The following is an 18,719-nucleotide window of genomic DNA, read 5'->3' on the forward strand; positions in this document are numbered from 1 at the left end:
AGCTTTATGCTTTTCACAATCAAGAGTTCATAAATCACGAGTGGCCAGCTCCAGTTATGCAGAGCATCCCCTCCCCACTGTCTGCACTAGAATCCCCTTCCTCCATCTCCTGAACTAGGTTATTATTGGTTTTGCGTTGGCTTTTCCCTGTTGGCCTCCCAAGTGTAAACAACAAGGTCAAATTTATGTGGAAAGTAATACACAACCTCATGCCATGCACTATCCCAGAAGCCCTTCCTTCACTCTGTCCCAAGACAAATAGTGAGGACTGGCTGCAAAAACTTAAGTGACTCATTGCTTGAGATCAATGTATAATCCATGCCCTTTGCGTTGCAGTGCTCTTTATGCCCTCTCACCACTTGTGAGGGACGTTACCTCAGATGAAAAACTCTCCAACTAACCTGTTCTGTTTGGTTTAACATACTTACAAATGCTAAGAGAGTTTACATTCCTGAGAATGTTGTTGATATGTGGTATACAGAGCTGTGGCTTGAATTTCTTAAATCCTCCCTTGTGGTTTTACCGGGCAATGCTATGTACAACTGCCATAGTTTATGTTCATGCCAAATGTTACTAGTACTACTAGCAGAACTGCTGCATTATATATTATAACCTGCATCACTGTTGCATGCATAGATAATCTATTCCTTCTAGTTGTCGCATTAATACTTTGTGAGGTCCACCTTGTTTTTTTATTATTATTGTCATTATTTGTAATGCACTAATAGATTTGCAGTGTTATACAGGGGGTGTTATGAAAAAGCAGAACAGGACCCTGTAATCCATTTGTCCCAGTCTGCCCTCCCTGTATGGTCTTTATATCATTCTTGGATGGACTTCTTTCAACTGAAACACACAGCTCTGTCCCTCTCTGTGCCTTAGTGTCTTGGCGTGCCAACTCATCTAGGTGTCACCAGTATGTATTCTTGTAAACTGCAGAGGTCTTACAGTGCCTTCTGCTACAGGTGTTGCCTGTCACTGACCTAACCATCTCAGGTGGCAAAATATTTTTGTTTCATCCTCAAAATTAGAAGAACAAAGCCTAATTATAGATATGTTCAGGGTAAAAGCCATTAATTTTGCAGAAAATATTTGAGAGCCTATAAGCTTTGGTCATCTACGGCTAGGTCCCCAGGAAGAGTTCTGTAAGTGAAGTCCAGTGAGCATTTGGGATCCATTTACAAAGCTTCAAGCTTGCAGCCGCAAGTTAATAAGCAGTGGTCTTAAGACCACCTCTTCTAATGCCACTGCCTGACTTAATACATACCAGACTGATTTGTCCAGGGATGAATGACAAGGTGTGCGAAAGGGTGGCAGTTGCCACCTCAGTAACCCCAAAGCAGGTGGACAGGCTGGGAACCCTGACAATTTTTTAATAAATGAGTGCCTTTATGTTCAAACCATCCCCAAGTCTTCATTTCTTCTAGTAAGCAGATTAGCAATGACATGGCTCTCAGGGTGGTCTTTATAAAGTCATAAAGTGGATTTTGTCACTCACCCTTTCTGTGTTTCCTGTGTAGTTACTTGGAATACAGTGAATTGAAGATAATTTGGCAAATTATTTAGGACCACCAGGAATAAAAGATAAAGGACAGTCTCTTTATTCTTTTGAATATAATTTTAAAGGGACGTGATACACAAATGTTGAAACACTTGAAAGTGATGCAGCCTAGTGGTAAAAAGCTGACTAGAAAATATCACCTGAACATCTCTATGTGAAAAAGAAAGATATTTTACCTCAAAATGTCCTAAGTATTCACACCCCATTGTAAAGGACTTTAAGTAGACAATCAGTATGCCTAACCTGCAAGGGAGCGTGCCTCATGCACACATGTTATTTCTCTATTCCGTTTAAAGGAACATTATTTTTTCTTTGCAAAAATGTTTTGTAGATTATCTATTTATATAGCCTATAAAGTTCTGTGTTTTGGGTTCTTTTTAAATTTATAGTTTTGCTTATTTTAAAATAACATTGCTCTGATTTTCAGACTCCTAATAAGCCCCAAAGTTTTAAGAGAATACAGACAGATACCTTCTCCAGCTTGCTCCTGTTTGTGTAAAGGGTCTTTTCATATACAAAAGAAGGGGGGAGTGTCTTATTTCCCACTTGCAGTTGGCTTTCCAGCTACCTTTTCAACAGAGCTAAACTGAGAGCTTCTGAGCTTCTAAGTAAGTTTTTAAACAGTTTTATACTGGATTTTTGTATCAGTATCTGTACATCTTATTCTTTATAGTTATATGAAAATTGGTGTATACTGTCCCTTTAAGGAATTTTACTATGAAATCTCATGAGATCACAGTAAAACAGTTAAAGGGACAGTATACACTCATTTTCCTATAACTGCATGTAATAGACACTACTATAAAGAATAAGATGCACAGATACTGATATAAAAATCCAGTATAAAATGGTTTAAAAACGTACTTAGAAGCTTTCAGTTTAGCTCTGTTGAAAAGGTAGTTGGAAAGCCCACTGCAAGTGGGAAATAAGACACCCCCCTCCCCCTTCTTTTGCATATGAAAAGACCCTTTACACAAACAGGAGCAAGCTGGAGAAGGTAGCTGACGGTATTCAAATAAAACTTTGGGGCTTGGTTAGGAGTCTGAAAATCAGAGCAATGTTATTTAAAAATAAGCAAAATTATAAATTTAAAAGAAAAACAAACTTTATGGGCTTTATAAATAGATCATCTACAAAACATTTATGCAAAGAAAAAATGAGTGTATAATGGCCCTTTAATGACCTCAGCATTGCTGATGCTGATTGGCTGCTGTTCATTTCTTCCTTTATTTTTATATTTTGAGGTAAAATATCTTTTTTTTTTACATAGAGATCTTCAGGTGATATCTTCCTGTCAGCTTTTTACAGTTATACTGCATCAATAGTCTTTCCAGTCGTGCAATAGAACCAGGTCTGTTTATGCCCACCATAGATTTGTGTGTGTGTGTGTGTGTATATGTATGTATATATATTTTATTTTTTTTATTATTTACAATTCTGTTGTTGGACTTTAGTTTTGATCTAGCTACAGCTCCATAGATCTTTTATAAAATAACTGGCACTCATATTAATTTAATTTTACAAAAGTTTTCTATGACCCCAAGTTTATGCCTCTGTCATGTTTCACAAAAAGAACCTTGGATTGTTTTTATTTCCTCAGATGGTGAGAGTCCACAAGTCTTTACTTGAGGGAATGCCCCTCCTAACCACTAGGAGGAGACTTCCCACATGTGGTGACTCTTGGACTTACACCAATTTTTCAGGCAAGCATAAATTTTGTTTTTTTGTCTACTGAAGTAGAATAGAAAAGAGAACAGTTGGAATGACAGCCAGACAACCTAAGGTTGAGACTGGACCCTGTGAAAGCATTACACACAAGTGGGCTATTTGATTCCTGCATGTGGATATGAGTGGAGGATATGAGTCTTGTGGATGGATATGAGTGGATGATATCCTTAAATCGCAAAACTTACTGTTTGTATACAGCAAACACATAGTGACTGAGAACAGCTGTAGGGAAGGTGTGTGTGTTTGCAATAATACCTTCTGCTGAAAGATTGTTCCAGTAACTTTTGAATACAAAATTTATTTTCCTGCAAGTGGGAACACTGGTGGTAAATATCATTTATATTAAGATTTTTCCCCAGTACATATATTTGTTTGTGTATCCTGTATCCACCCTTATTATGGAAGTAATATTGCATTTATAGGGACATACAACTGCAAAAATAAAATGCTCCAGTGTGTTAGAATGCAAAAGGCTTACACGCCTAGTTAGAGTCCACTACTAAGCAGTAATGCACTACAAGGTCGAAGCTGAACACATTTGGTGGGCCAATGACAAGAGACTTGTGTGTAGCCACCAATCGCCATCTAGGTCTCCGTAGTGCATCGCTGTGCTAATTCTACTTAAGGACACCAAGAGAATGAAGTGAATGTGAAAATAAAATTAAATTACATTTAAAAAGTCTCTAAAAATTGTATGCTCCATCTACACCATGACAATTTAGTTTTGAATTTCATATCTTTTTAATGAGGTAATTTCCTGCAGAAATCCCTGTTAAATAAATATTAACATATATTTGGTGAATCATGCCGCACCTCTATGTAGACCACTTTGTATTTATGTAAAGGAATATGAAACAGTGCTCCTTTAGTTAAAAACAAAAAAATGTTAAATAAAGGAATCTGATTTGCATAAAACAGCAAACGACTTACTTGTTTTCTTGCTAAATGAGCACTTAGAAATTCTCATTGTAGCCACTTCCTGCATCTGAATAAGAGAGCAGACATTACATTAAAGGGACATTAAACACTTAATAATCATTGCTTGAATGATGTATTCAGAGCAAAGATTATCCTGATAATGAAAGTATATTGCAAAGTTGTTTTACTACATGTAATCAAACCATTTATATTAATATCTCAAGGTGCTTATTGTCCTTTTAAGTTCTACTGTCACAATTTTTACAGCAAACGTTCTCTACTGAGCATGGTCAATAAACGGATATCAGCTATTATAGGTGTCTCCTAGCAACCACTTCAAAGGATAAAATGCTTCTTCCTGTAGAGCTACAGCCCCCTTATGGGGCACTGACAGGAAGTAATGGACCCTGCACAAATTAAAGGGGCAGTAAACCTATCAAATAATGTTATATAATTCTGCACATAGCGATGCGCTTAGGAGAAGAAAACAGACCCTCTCAGTAGAGCCAGGAGCAGCGTTCTGTTTTTTTTGCAAAATATCTATCTAACCCTTTGCTTTACAAGGCTGGCGCTTAGCTAACATTATATAATTCTGCACTATGTACAGAATTATATAACATTATTTGCTAGGTTTACTGCCCCTTTAAGTTTAAGTTTAAAAAAAAAAAATGTATAGAAGTTAATCAATTCCCCTATAAATCATTGCAATGTCTATTACTCATCTTTTTTTATTATTAAACTGTGTGTTTTAAATCCCTTTAAAAAAAATATCTCTAAGTACATTTAGCTTCTTTTTAATAGTTGCTATATTTCATTTAAATCTCTGTTTTTCTATTCTATAGCCAGAGACTCGGCCAGATGGTCCTGCTTCAGGTTATGGTTCCTTTCACCAGCAATACTGGCTGGATGGGAAGATTATTGCAGTGGGGGTGATTGATATCCTTCCCTACTGTGTCTCATCTGTGTATCTCTACTATGACCCCGACTACTCCTTCCTCTCCCCTGGAGTATATTCAGCCTTACAGTAAGTACCACAAATTATCATTTTTATGATTACTATATTAGCATGTTGCTTATCTAAAGTACATTTCTCCAGATGTTACTTAAAGGGACAGTCAAGTCCAAAAAAAACTTCCATGTTTCAAATAGGGCATGTCATTTTAAACAACTTTCCAATTTACATTTATCACCAATTTTGCTTTGTTCTTTTGGTATTCTTAGTTGAAAGCTAAACCTAGGAAGGCTCATATGATAATTCCTAAGCCTTTGAAGGCCGCCTCTTATTACATGCTTTTCACAACAGGGGAGTACTAGTTCATATAATCCATATAGATAACATTATGATCATACCCGTGGCTTGTGGCAGACACTGCACTAATTTGCTAAAATGAAAGTCAATAGATAATAAATAAAATGTCATGTGATTAGGGTGCAGTCTGCAGAGGCTTAGATACAAGATAATCACAGAGGTAAAAAGTATATTTATATAACAGTGTTGGTTATGCAAAGCTGGGGAATGGGTAATAAAGGGATTATCTATCTTTTAAAACAATAAACATTCTGGTGTTGACTGTCTCTATAAGCTTCAGTAAGAAATAAATGTGATTTAAAAGTTATTCTTCAAACGATTAGACTTCAGTTTTATCTAAAGTCTCATGAAATGGCCGTTATAACCTTGTAGAAACAAAATAATTTTATATATTAATCCATTTTATTGACCTAGTATTCTGTACTCAATATAAATTCTCCTTTACCCCAGATGCAGCTGAAAAAAGAAAACGTTTAAAGGGATATGAAACCCAAACGTTTTCTTTTGTGATAGAGCATACCATTTCATAAAGGTTTCCAATTTACTTCTATTATTACATTTGTTTTGTTCCCGTGGTATTCTTTGTTAAAGAGAATAGAGGTAGGCACCTAGATCACTACCTGGCAGGAAATAGTGCTGCCATATTCTTGCTAAACTGCTGCCATATAGTGCTCCAAAAATGGGCCAGCTCCTAAGCATATGTCCCTGCTTTTTAACACAAGATACCAAGAGAACAAAGAAACATTTATAATAGAAGTAAATTAAAATCTGAATTGTAAAATATGTTTTTTGTTTCATGTACCTTTTACAATGTATGCATGTTTTTTTTTTCTTAATCAAAATTTATATCAGCTTCCAGAGTAAATGCTCTGTGAGCAGTTACCATTAACCTGCTGCTCATAAAGTGATCTGCATGGTAAGAAAAATAACACCCAATCAGCATAACCAGTGCTGAGTTCAGAATTTGCTTTGTTGCGATCTCACAAGATTTAAGTGTTAATTTTCGTTAACTAAGGAGGAAAAAAACGTGACTGTGCCTGCACATGAGAGATGCAAGCTCCCTTGCTAACCCTATAACAAGCCTCGGGATTGGATGCTTAAAGTCCCTTTACAGTGGGATGTCCTTCCGTGGTTTCCTCATACAAACAGTTAAAGGGACAGTACAGTTAAAATTAAATTCCCTGGATAGAGTATGACATTTTTAAACAACTTTCCAATTTACTTATATTATACATTTTCCTTAGTTCTCTTTGTATGTTTTGTTAAAAGAGTAATCTATGTGAGCTCAGGAGCGTGCATGTATCTTAAAGGGATACTAAACCCAAATGTTTTTCTTTCATGATTCAGAAAGAGTATGCAATGTTAAAAAACTTTCTAATTTACTCCTATTATCAATTTTTCTTTGTTCTCTTGCTATCTTTATTTGAAAATCCTGGAATCTAAGCTAAGGAGCCGGGCTCATTTTTGAATTGGTACCCTGGATAGTGCTTCCTTATTGGTGGGTACATTTAGCCACCAATCAGCAAGCGCAACCCAGGTGCTGAACCAAAATTGGGCCGGCTCCATAGCTTAGGTTCCTGCTTTTTCAAATAAATATAGCAAGAGAACAAAGAAAAATTGATAATAGGAGTAAATTAGAAAGTTTTTTATAATTACAGGAGTGTCTGAGATAATGGGAAATAACAGGAGTGTCTGAGATAATGGGAAATGCCATACACACAGCATAGGGAATAAAAAAGTTGCTGTGGCTGTTTTGTGTTGAATTTTCTCTTTATATACTCACTCTTATACTCTCTCCAACAGAGAAATAGCTTTCACCAGGGAGCTGCAGACGAAAGCATCAAACCTCAGCTATTACTATATGGGCTTCTATATACACAGCTGTCCCAAAATGAGGTACAAGGTATGAAAATCTGTAGCTTTAAAGTGTTGCAAATATGAAATAGTTCCAGGGGAGGTAGCGGAGTGCATAAATCTTGTATTAGTTATAGTGGTGGATTGTATTCTCAAATAACCATCGTACCTGCTCTCTGTTCTAAGTGCTCATTCTATTATATGCAGACAGACATTAGTGACAAGACAACAAAATGTTTCTTTTATGATTCAGATAGAACATAATTTTAAAAAAAAATTCCAATCCTTTAGAAAGTGTATCAAATGTTTTAGCTACAAAAATTCTGATAGACACTTTCCTTAATATAAGGAGAGTCCACGGCTTCATTCCTTACTGTTGGGAAATACTGAACCTGGCCACCTGGAGGAGGCAAAGACACCCCAGCCAAAGGCTTAAATACTTCTCCCACTTTCCCTTTTCCCCAGTCATTCTTTGCCTTTCGTCACAGGAGGATGGCAGAGAAGTGTCAGAAGATTTCAGAGTTGTTCCTCAGGAGGGGTATATGCCCTTCGATATGGGACTGGAGTTTTAAGTAGTCTTGTCAGCCTCTCAGTGAGAGCATTGAGGAAAGTTAGAGTCTGGAGATGCAGGGAGACTCTTCCTGCGAACCCGTCCAGACTGCCTGCTAACAGCTCCTGAAGTAACCAGTGTTGACGAGTTTCACTGTCTGCTTTTTCTTCACTCAATTCCATGTCAGGAGCGATGCTACAAGACTGTCACACTTGAGAGGCTGTGTTTCTGTTCCACAGCATGGATTCTGGTAAGATCGTTTAAATTTTTACATATGTTAAAAACGCTGAAAAAAAGGGTCACAGTGTGGCTCCTTTTATCTTAATAGAATCTTGGGTTAATATCTCTCTTAATAGAATCTTGGGTTAATATCTCCTGAGGGAGGTTATTGAACAGTGGGGATTAATCAAATGTGATAATTTGATTTCTTTCATGTAATTAGCAAGAGTCCATGAGCTAGTGACGTATGGGATATACATTCCTACCAGGAGGGGCAAAGTTTCCCAAACCTTAAAATGCCTATAAATACACCCCTCACCACACCCACAATTCAGTTTTACAAACTTTGCCTCCTATGGAGGTGGTGAAGTAAGTTTGTGCTAGATTCTACGTTGATATGCGCTCCGCAGCAGGTTGGAGCCCGGTTTTCCTCTCAGCGTGCAGTGAATGTCAGAGGGATGTGAGGAGAGTATTGCCTATTTGAATGCAATGATCTCCTTCTACGGGGTCTATTTCATAGGTTCTCTGTTATCGGTCGTAGAGATTCATCTCTTACCTCCCTTTTCAGATCGACGATATACTCTTATATATATACCATTACCTCTGCTGATTTTCGTTTCAGTACTGGTTTGGCTTTCTACAACATGTAGATGAGTGTCCTGGGGTAAGTAAGTAAGCTTATTTTCTGTGACACTCTAAGCTATGGTTAGGCACTTTTTTATAAAGTTCTAAATATATGTATTCAAACATTTATTTGCCTTGACTCAGGATGTTCAACATTCCTTATTTTCAGACAGTCAGTTTCATACTTGGGATAAATGCATTTGTTTCAATCATTTTTTCTTACCTTAAAAAATTTGACTTTTTCCCTGTGGGCTGTTAGGCTCGCGGGGGCTGAAAATGCTTCATTTTATTGTGTCATTCTTGGCGCTGACTTTTTTGGCGCAAATTTTTTTTTCTGTTTCCGGCGTCATACGTGTCGCCGGAAGTTGCGTAATTTTTTGACGTTTTTTTGCGTCAAAAGTGTTGGCGTTCCGGATGTGGCGTCATTTTTGGCGCCAAAAGCATTTAGGCGCCAAATAATGTGGGCGTCTTTTTTGGCGCTAAAAAATATGGGCGTCATTTTTGTCTCCACATTATTTAAGTCTCATTATTTATTGCTTCTGGTTGCTAGAAGCTTGTTCACTGGCATTTTTTTCCCATTCCTGAAACTGTCATTTAAGGAATTTGATCAATTTTGCTTTATATGTTGTTTTTTCTTTTACATATTGCAAGATGTTCCACGTTGCAACTGAGTCAGAAGATACTTCAGGAAAATCGCTGCCCAGTGCTGGAGCTACCAAGCTAAGTGTATCTGCTATAAACTTTTGGTATCTGTTTCTCCAGCTGTTGTTTGTATTGCATGTCATGACAAACTTATTAATGCAGATAAAATTTCCTTTAGTACTGTTACATTACCTGTTGCTGTTCCGTCAACATCTAATTTTCAGAGTGTTCCTGATAACATAAGAGTTTTTATTTTTTAAATCCATTAAGAAGGCTATGTCTGTTATTTCTCCTTCTAGTATACATAAAAGTCTTTTAAAACTTCTCTTTTTTCAGACGAATTTTTAAATGAACATCATCATTCTGATACTGATAATGGTTCTTCTGGTTCAGAGGTTTCTGTCTCAGAGGTTGATGCTGATAAATCTTTGTATTTGTTCAAGATGGAATTTATTCGTTCTTTACTTAAAGAAGTATTAATTGCATTAGAAATAGAGGATTCTGGTCCTCTTGATACTAAATCTAAACGTTTAAATAAGGTTTTTAAATCTCCTGTAGTTATTCCAGAAGTGTTTTCTCTCCCTGATGCTATTTCTGAAGTAATTTCCAGGGAATGGAATAATTTGGGTAATTCATTTACTCCTTCTAAACGTTTAAGCAATTATATCCTGTGCCATCTGACAGATTAGAGTTTTGGGACAAAATCTCTAAGGTTAATGGGGCTGTCTCTACTCCTGCTAAACGTACTACTATTCCTATGGCAGATAGTACTTCATTTAAGGATCCTTTAGATAGGAAAATTGAATCCTTTCTAAGAAAAGCTTACTTATGTTCAGGTAATCTTCTTAGACCTGCTATATTTTTAGCGGATGTTGCTGCAGCTTCAACTTTTTGGTTAGAAGCTTTAGCGCAACAAGTAACAGATCATAATTTTATAGCATTATTATTATTCTATAACATGCTAATAATTTTATTTGTGATACCATCTTTTGATATCATTAGAGTTAATGTCAGGTATATGTCTCTAGCTATTTTAGCTAGAAAAGCTTTATGGCTTAAAACTTGGAATGCTGATATGTCTTCTAAGTCAACTTTGCTTTCCCTTTCTTTCCAGGGTAATAAATTATTCGATTTTCAGTTGGATTCTATTATCTCAACTGTTACTGGAGGGAAGGGAACTTTTTTACCAAAGGATAAAAAAAATCTAAGGTAAATTTAGGTCTAATAATCATTTTCGTTCCTTTCCTCACAACAAGGAACAAAAGCCTGATCTTTTATCCTCAGGAGAGGTATCAGTTTGGAAACCATTTCCAGTTTGGAATATATCCAAGCCTTATAGAAACCTATAGCCAGCTCCTAAATACCCATGAAGGTGCGGCCCTCATTCCAGCTCAGCTGGTATGGGGCAGTTTACGTTTTCTTCAAGGAAATTTGGATCAATTCCGTTCACAATCTCTGGTTTCAGAACATTGTTTCAGAAAGGTACAGAATTTGCTTCAAGTTAAGGCCTCCTGCAAAGAGATTTTTTTCTTTCCCGTGTCCCAGTAAACACAGCAAAGGCTCAGCATTTCTGAAATGTGTTTCAGATCTAGAGTTGGCTGGAGTAATTATGCCAGTTCCAGTCCTGGAACAGGGGCTGGGGTTTTATTCTATCTCTTCATTGTACCAAAGAAGGTCAATTCCTTCAGACCAGTTCCGGATCTATCTATATTGAATCGTTATGTAAGGATACCAACATTCAAGATGGTAACTGTAGGACTATCCTGCCTTTTGTTTAGCAAGGGCATTATATGTCTACAATAGATTTACAGGATGCATATCTGCATATTCAGATTCATCCAGATCACTTTTAGTTTCTGAGATTCTCTTTTTAGACAAGCATTACCAGTTTTGTGGCTCTACCGTTTGGCCTAGCGTCAGCTCCAAGAATTTTTTTCAAAGGTTCTCGGTGCCCTTCTGTCTGTAATCAGAGAACAGGGTTTTGGTATTTCCTTTTTTTGAACGATATCTTGGTACTTGCTCAGTCTTTACTTTTTCGCAGAATCTCATACGAATCGACTTGTGTTGTTTCTTCAAGATCATGGTTGGAGGATCGATTTACCAATCAGTTCATTGTTTCCTCAGACAAGGGTAACCTTTTTAGGTTTCCAGATAGATTCAGTGTCTATGACTCTGTCCTTGTCAGATAAGAGAAGTTTAACATTGATATCAGCTTGTCAAAACCTTCAGTCACAATCATTCCCTTTGGTAGCCTTATGCATGGAAATTTTAGGTCTTAGGACTGCCGCATCGGATGCGATCTCCTTTGCTCGTTTTCACATGCGACCTCTTCAGCTCTGTATGCTGAACCAGTGGTGCAGGGATTACACAAAGATATCTCAATTAATATCTTTAAACCGATTATACGACACTCTCTGACATGGTGGACAGTTCACCATCGTTTAGTTCAGGGGGCTTCTTTGTTCTTCCGACCTGGACTATAATCTCAACAGATGCAAGTCTTACAGGTTGGGGAGCTGTGTGGGAGTCTCTGACGGCACAAGGGGTTTGGGAATCTCAGGAGGTGAGATTACCGATCAATATTTTTGAACTCCGTTCAATTTTCAGAGCTCTTCAGTCTTGGCCTCTTCTGAAGAGAGAGTTGTTCATTTGTTTTCAGATAGACAATGTCACAGCTGTGGCATACATCAATCATCAAGGAGGGACTCACAGTCCTCTGGCTATGAAAGAAGTATCTCGAATTTTGGTTTGGGCGGAATCCAGCTCCTGTCTAATCTCTGCGGTTCATATCCCAGGTATAGACAATTGGGAAGCGGATTATCTCAGTCGCCAAACGTTGCATCCGGGCGAATGGTCTCTTCACCCAGAGGTATTTCTTCAGATTGTTCAAATGTGGGAACTCCCAGAAATAGATCTGATGGCTTCTCATCTAAACAAGAAACTTCCCTGGTATCTGTCCAGATCCCGGGATCCTCGGGCGGAAGCAGTGGATACATTATCACTTCCTTGGAAGTATCATCCTGCCTATATCTTTCCGCCTCTAGCTCTTCTTCCAAGAGTATTCTCCAAGATTCTAAAGGAATGCTCGTTTGTCCTGCTGGTAGCTCCAGCATGGCCTCACAGGTTTTGGTATGCGGATCTTGTCCGGATGGCCTCTTGCCAGCTGTGGACTCTTCCGTTAAGACCAGACTTTCTGTCGCAAGGTCCTTTTTTCCATCAGGATCTCAAATCCTTAAATTTTAAGGTATGGAGTTTGAACGCTTGATTCTTGGTCAAAGAAGGTTTCTCTGACTCTGTGATTAATACTATGTGACAGGCTCGTAAATCTGTATCTAGTGAGATATATTATAGAGTCTGGAAGACTTATATTTCTTAGTGTCTTTCTCATCATTTTTTCTTGGCATTCTTTTTGAATACCGAGAATTTTTTCAGTTTCTTCAGGATGGTTTAGATAAAGGTTTGTCCGCAAGTTCCTTGAAAGGACAAATCTCTGCTCTTTCTGTTCTTTTTTCACAGAAGGATTGCTAATCTTCCTGATATTTCATTGTTTTGTACAAGCTTTGGTTCGTATAAAACCTGTCATTAAGTCAATTTCTCCTCCTTGGAGTTTGAATTTGGTTCTGGGGGCTTTTCAAGCTCCTCCTTTTGAACCCATGCATTCTTTGGTCGTTATATTACTTTCTTGGAAAGTTTTGTTTCTTTTGGCCATCTCTTCTGCCAGAAGAGTCTCTGAATTATCTGCTCTTTCTTGTGAGTCTCCTTTTCTGATTTTTCATCAGGATGAGGCGGTGCTGCGAACTTCTTTTGAATTTTTTACCTAAGGTTGTGAATTCTAACAACCTTAGTAGAGAAATTGTGGTTCCTTCATTATGTCCTAATCCTATGAATTCTAAGGAGAAATCATTGCATTCTTTGGATGCTGTTAGAGCTTTGTATTATTTGTCATCTTTTCCGGTTCTAGAAAAGGCCAGAAAGCTTCTGCCATTTCTTTGGCATCTTGGTTGAAATCTTTATTTCATCATGCTTATGTCGAGTCGGGTAAAACTCCGCCTCTAAGGATTACAGTTCATTCTACTAGGTCAGTTTCTACTTCCTGGGCGTTTAGGAATGAAGCTTCGATTGATCAGATTTGCAAAGCAGCAACTTGGTCCTCTTTGCATACTTTTTCTAAATTCTACCATTTTGATGTGTTTTCTTCTTCTGAAGCAGTTTTTGGTAGAAAAGTACTTCAGACCGTGGTTTCAGTTTGAATCTTCTGCTTATGTTTTTCATTAAACTTTATTTTGGGTGTGGATTATTTTCAGCAGGAATTGGCTGTCTTTATTTTATCCCTCCCTCTCTAGTGACTCTTGTGTGGAAAGATCCACATCTTGGGTAGTCATTATCCCATACGTCACTAGCTCATGGACTCTTGCTAATTACATGAAAGAAAACATAATTTATGTAAGAACTTACCTGATAAATTCATTTCTTTCATATTAGCAAGAGTCCATGAGGCCCGCCCTTTTTTGTGGTGGTTATGATTTTTTTGTATAAAGCACAATTATTCCAATTCCTTATTTTATATGCTTTCGCACTTTTTTCTTATCACCCCACTTCTTGGCTATTCGTTAAACTGAATTGTGGGTGTGGTAAGGGGTGTATTTATAGGCATTTTAAGGTTTGGGAAACTTTGCCCCTCCTGGTAGGAATGTATATCCCATACGTCACTAGCTCATGGACTCTTGCTAATATGAAAGAAATGAATTTATCAGGTAAGTTCTTACATAAATTATGTTTTTATGCTGCTTTATGTGTGAGATTTATTGGGCTCATAGACTGGTGTTATGCAGTAATGGAACACACAGGTTTTTACTTTCACTTTAAATGCTGCGCAGCTTGTAGCTTTTCCTCATAGCGGGGGCGGTTCTGCCTTGCGCAGCACGTGACCGGGTGTGGTGACACTTTCATTTTCTTTCCTGACCAAGCTAGCTGTCAGAGAAGACATTTTTTTCTCTGTTTGCCTGGGTCTAGGAGGTGGTGAGTGCCCCAGTCATTGGGAGTATAAAGGTGCCGTTTTGTGAGAAATAAAAAGATAATTTATTCTGTATCCTACTGTTGTTAGAGCAAGCTATGGCAGATTCTAATATGCTTGAGGGTACTCCCTCTATTCCTAATAGTAATACCTGTCTATATTGTGAGGAGGCCTTGGTATGCCTGCCCTCTCAACTATGCTCCTGAGCCGTCCACCTCTGAGGACTCGCCGTCCCGTGAGGTGCATACCCATCAGTCATTTCCATTATCACATTCAGCTTCCCGTAGCACACCTGATCCTCCGTCTGGAGGGAGCCTTTTACCATCTGACTTTACTGCGCAGTTAAAGACAGCGGTGTCTGAGGCTCTTAGTGCTTTACCTTGCCCTGCCAAGCTCAAGTGAAAAGTTAAACATAGCTCTCCGTTCCAGGGGTCATCCAGAGATTTTATTAGATGTGTCTGTTTTTCAAGTATCCAAGGATGGGTTACACTCTGAGTCTTCAGAGGGTGAACTTTTTTGGATCGGCGTCTGCTACCTCTAGGCCTCCGGCTGCAGAGGAGCCAGCCTTTTATATTTAAAATTGAACATTTACGTTTTCTTCTAAAGGAGGCTCTGACAAAATTAGAGGTTCCAGGGGCCAAGATGCCTAATGAACCTTTGATCCCTAAATTAGACAGAGTGTCCGAGGACAGGGTAGCGCCGCTAACTTTACCTGTACCTGTAAAAATGGCGAACATTATTAAGAACTAGTGGGATGGAATTGGATCTTCCTTTTTGCCTTCATCTGCCTTTAAAAAATTATTACCGGGTCCTGGACTCTCAGCTGGAGTTGTGGGGTTCTGTCCCTAAGGTGGATGGCGCTATCTCCATGCTAGCCAACCATACTACTATCCCACTTGAGGATAGCGCGTCATTCAGAGAGCCGATGGATAAGAAGATGGAAACGTTTCTCAGAAAAATGTTTCAGCATACAGGATTATTATTATTTCAACCGGCAGCAGCTGTTGCCTCGGTTGCTGGAGCTGCTGGTGCGACTCCTTAGCAGATTTGATCGAGGTCCCCTCAATGTTATTCAAGAAAGAATTGAGCCTTGAGAATTGCTAATTCTTTTATCTGTGATGCAAACATGCAGATTATTCGCCTGAATGCTAAGATTTCTGGTTTCTCAGTACAGACCCGTCGGGCACTCTGGCTGAAGTCCTGGTCTGCGGACATGACTTCAAAGTCTAGACTACTTTCCCTCCCCTTTAAGGGACATATTTTATTTGGTCTAGGCCTGGACTCCATTATCTTATCTCCACGGTTACAGGGGGCAAGTATGCCTTCCTACTGCAGGATAAAAAGAACAAATCTAAGGGATCTAATTTTCATTCCTTTCCTTCTGAAAAGTCCCAACGTCAGCAGTCCTCCTTTAAGCCTGAGCAATCCAAGAGCATTTGGAAACTGGCTCAATCCTGGAATAAATCCAAGCAGAACAAGAAGCCCGCTGAGACCAAGTCGGCATGAAGGGGTGGCCCCCGATCCGACGCTGGATTGTGTAGGGGCAGACTGTCGCTGTTTTCAAACGCTTGGTTCAGGGACGTGCAGGATCCAAGGGTCCTGGAGGGAGGTTATAGCTCAGGGATAGAAGATAGGTTTCAAATCTCATCCACCCAAGGGCAGATTTCTCTTCTCAAGCCTGTCTTCAAGACCAGAAAAGAGGGAAGCCTTTCTGGGGTGCGTGCAGGATCTGTCCTCCTTAGGGGTCATTGTCCCGGTTCCTGTCGCAGAAAGAGGTTTACGATACTATTCAAACCTGTTTGTGGTTCCAAAGAAGGACGGAACTTTGTGCCCGATTCTGGACCTAAAGTGCTTAAACAAGTTTCTAAATGTCCCCTCGTTCAAGATGGAGACAATAGGGTCCATCCTTCCTCTAGTTCAGGAAGGACAGTTCATGACCACTATAAATCTGAAGGATGCCTACCTTAACGTTCCAATCCACAGGGACCATTTCCAGGTCCTAAGGTTTGCGTTCCCGGATCAGCACTTCCAGTTCATTGCACTTCTGTTTGTTCTAGCTACTGCTCCAAGAATCTTTACAAATGTTCTAGGGGTTCTCCTGGCCATCGCCAGAACCCGAGGTATAGCAGTAGCTCCCTACTTGGACGACATTCTGGTTTAAGCACCATCTTTTCATCTAGCGGAGAACCATTCGGTATCTCTTCTCTCTTTTCTTTGATTTCATGGATGGAAGATAAGCTTAGAAAAGAGTTCTCTTATTCCAAACACCAGGGTAGAATTCCTGGGTACTATAATAGACTTCGGCATGTCTTGCCCTCCGGACCTCCTTAAGGCTATCTATGGCTCAATGTATGGAGGTAATTTGTCTCATGGTGTCCAGCATGGACATAATTACCTTTGCCAGGTTCTGTCTCAGACCATTACAGCTGTGCATGCTGAGGCAGTGAAACGGCGATCATTCGGATCTGTCTCAACAGATTGCCCTGGACAGCCAGTCGAGAGAATCACTTTCTTGGTGGCTCTGTCTAGATCATCCTTTCTAAGACCATCCTGGGAGATTGTGACTACGGACGCGAGTCTATCAGGATGGGGAGTGTTTGGGGTGCCAAGAAGGCACAGGGCCTGTGGTCTCAGGAGGAACGCTCCCTTCTGATCAACGTTCTGGAACTTTGAGCAATCTACAATGCTCTGAAGGCTTGGCCTCTTCTGGGTTTGTCTCGGTTTATCAGAATTCCAATCAGACAATATAACCTCGGTGGCTTGCATCAACCATCGGGAGGAATGAGAAGCTCCCTAGCAATGAGGGAAGTATTTTGGATTCTGGAGTGGGCGGAGGCCCACAACTGTTTGCTGTCAGAAATCCACATTCCGGGTGTGGACAACTGGATAGCGGACTTTCTCAGCAGACAATCCTTTCATCCGGGGGAATGGTCTCTCCATCCCGAAGTGTTTGTGGAGATATGCAACAAGTGGGGGACGCCGGAGATCTCATGGCGTTTCGTCTCAATACCAAGCTACCCAGATATGGGTCGAGGTCCAGGGATCCTCAGGCGGAGCTAATAGATGCATTATCAGTGCCTTGGAGGTTCTGTCTAATCTACTTTTTTCCACCGTTACCACTCCTTCCTCAGGTAGTGGCCTGCATCAAGCAGGAGTCAGTAATACTGATTGCTCCATCGATGCTGCAAAGGATGTGGTTCGGGAATCTAGTGAGGATGTCATCTTCTCCTCCATGGAGGTTACCTTGTTGCAAGGATCTGCTGGAACAAGGTCCTTTTGTTCATCAAAATTTAGATTCTCGGAGACTGACTGCGTGGAACACTTAGTCCTTGCCAAGAGAGGGTTTTCTGAGAGGGTTATTGATACTCTCATTCAAGCTCATAAGCCGATTACTCGTCGCATCTATCATAAGGTGTGGAGAACCTACTTATTCTGATCTGAAGAGCATGGATTCCCCTGGCGTAAGGTTAAGGTTGCCAGGATTCTATTGTTTCTCCAGGATGGACTGGAGAAGGGTCTTTCGGCCAGTTCCCTGATGGGACATATTTCGGCCTTGTCTGTTTTACTGCACAAGAGGATCTCGGAGCTTCCAGATGTTCAGTCTTTTGTTAAGGCTCTGATTAGGATCAGACTGTGTTCAGATCTTCGGCTCCTCCTTGGAGTCTGAATTTGGTTCTTAAGGTTTTGCAACGGGCTCCGTTTGAGCCTATGCATGAGTTTCTAAGATTACCGCTTTGTAATGTGAGCCTCCTTATCTGGTGTTCCACTCTGATAAGACTGTCCTACGTACTAAGTTAGGGTTTTTACCTAAGGTCATGTCAGACCGCAACATCAATCAAGAGATTGTGGCTACTTCTTTGTGTCCTAATCCTTCTTCTTCGAAGGAACGTTTGCTTCATAATTTGGACGTGGTTCGTGCCTTGAAGTTTTATCTTCAGGCTACTAAGGATTTTAGACAAACTTCTTCCTTGTTTGTTGCCTATTCTGGGAAGTGTAAGGGTCAGAAGGTCTCTTTGACGACTTTATCTTTTTGGTTAAGGAGTGTTATCCGCTTGGCTTATGAGACAGCAGGACATAAACCTCCTCAGAGAATTACGGCTTATTCTACTAGAGCAGTGGCTTCCTCTTGGGCCTTTAAGAACGAGGCCTCTATGGATCAGATTTGTAAGGCGGCTACCTGGTCCTCCTTACAGAGAGTGCAGAATTATTAGGCAAGTTGTATTTTTGATGATTAATTTTATTATTGAACAACAACCATGTTCTCAATGAACCCAAAAAACTCTTTAATATCAAAGCTGAA

General features: G+C 39.6%; 1 protein-coding gene across 4 annotated transcripts in view; it reads left to right on the plus strand.

The window, feature by feature from the left end:
* Positions 1-18,719, plus strand: part of ATE1 (arginyltransferase 1) — a 242,350-nt gene that overhangs the window by 171,185 nt on the left and 52,446 nt on the right. For all 4 annotated transcript variants that reach the window (XM_053692644.1, XM_053692642.1, XM_053692643.1 and 1 more), the window contains 2 exons: positions 5,050-5,231; positions 7,320-7,419. In XM_053692644.1, the coding sequence (XP_053548619.1) occupies positions 5,050-5,231; positions 7,320-7,419 (282 nt within the window). The remainder of the gene's footprint in view (positions 1-5,049; positions 5,232-7,319; positions 7,420-18,719) is intronic.

The sequence above is a fragment of the Bombina bombina genome, chromosome 9, assembly GCF_027579735.1.
Source record: "Bombina bombina isolate aBomBom1 chromosome 9, aBomBom1.pri, whole genome shotgun sequence".
Classification (NCBI taxonomy): domain Eukaryota; kingdom Metazoa; phylum Chordata; class Amphibia; order Anura; family Bombinatoridae; genus Bombina; species Bombina bombina.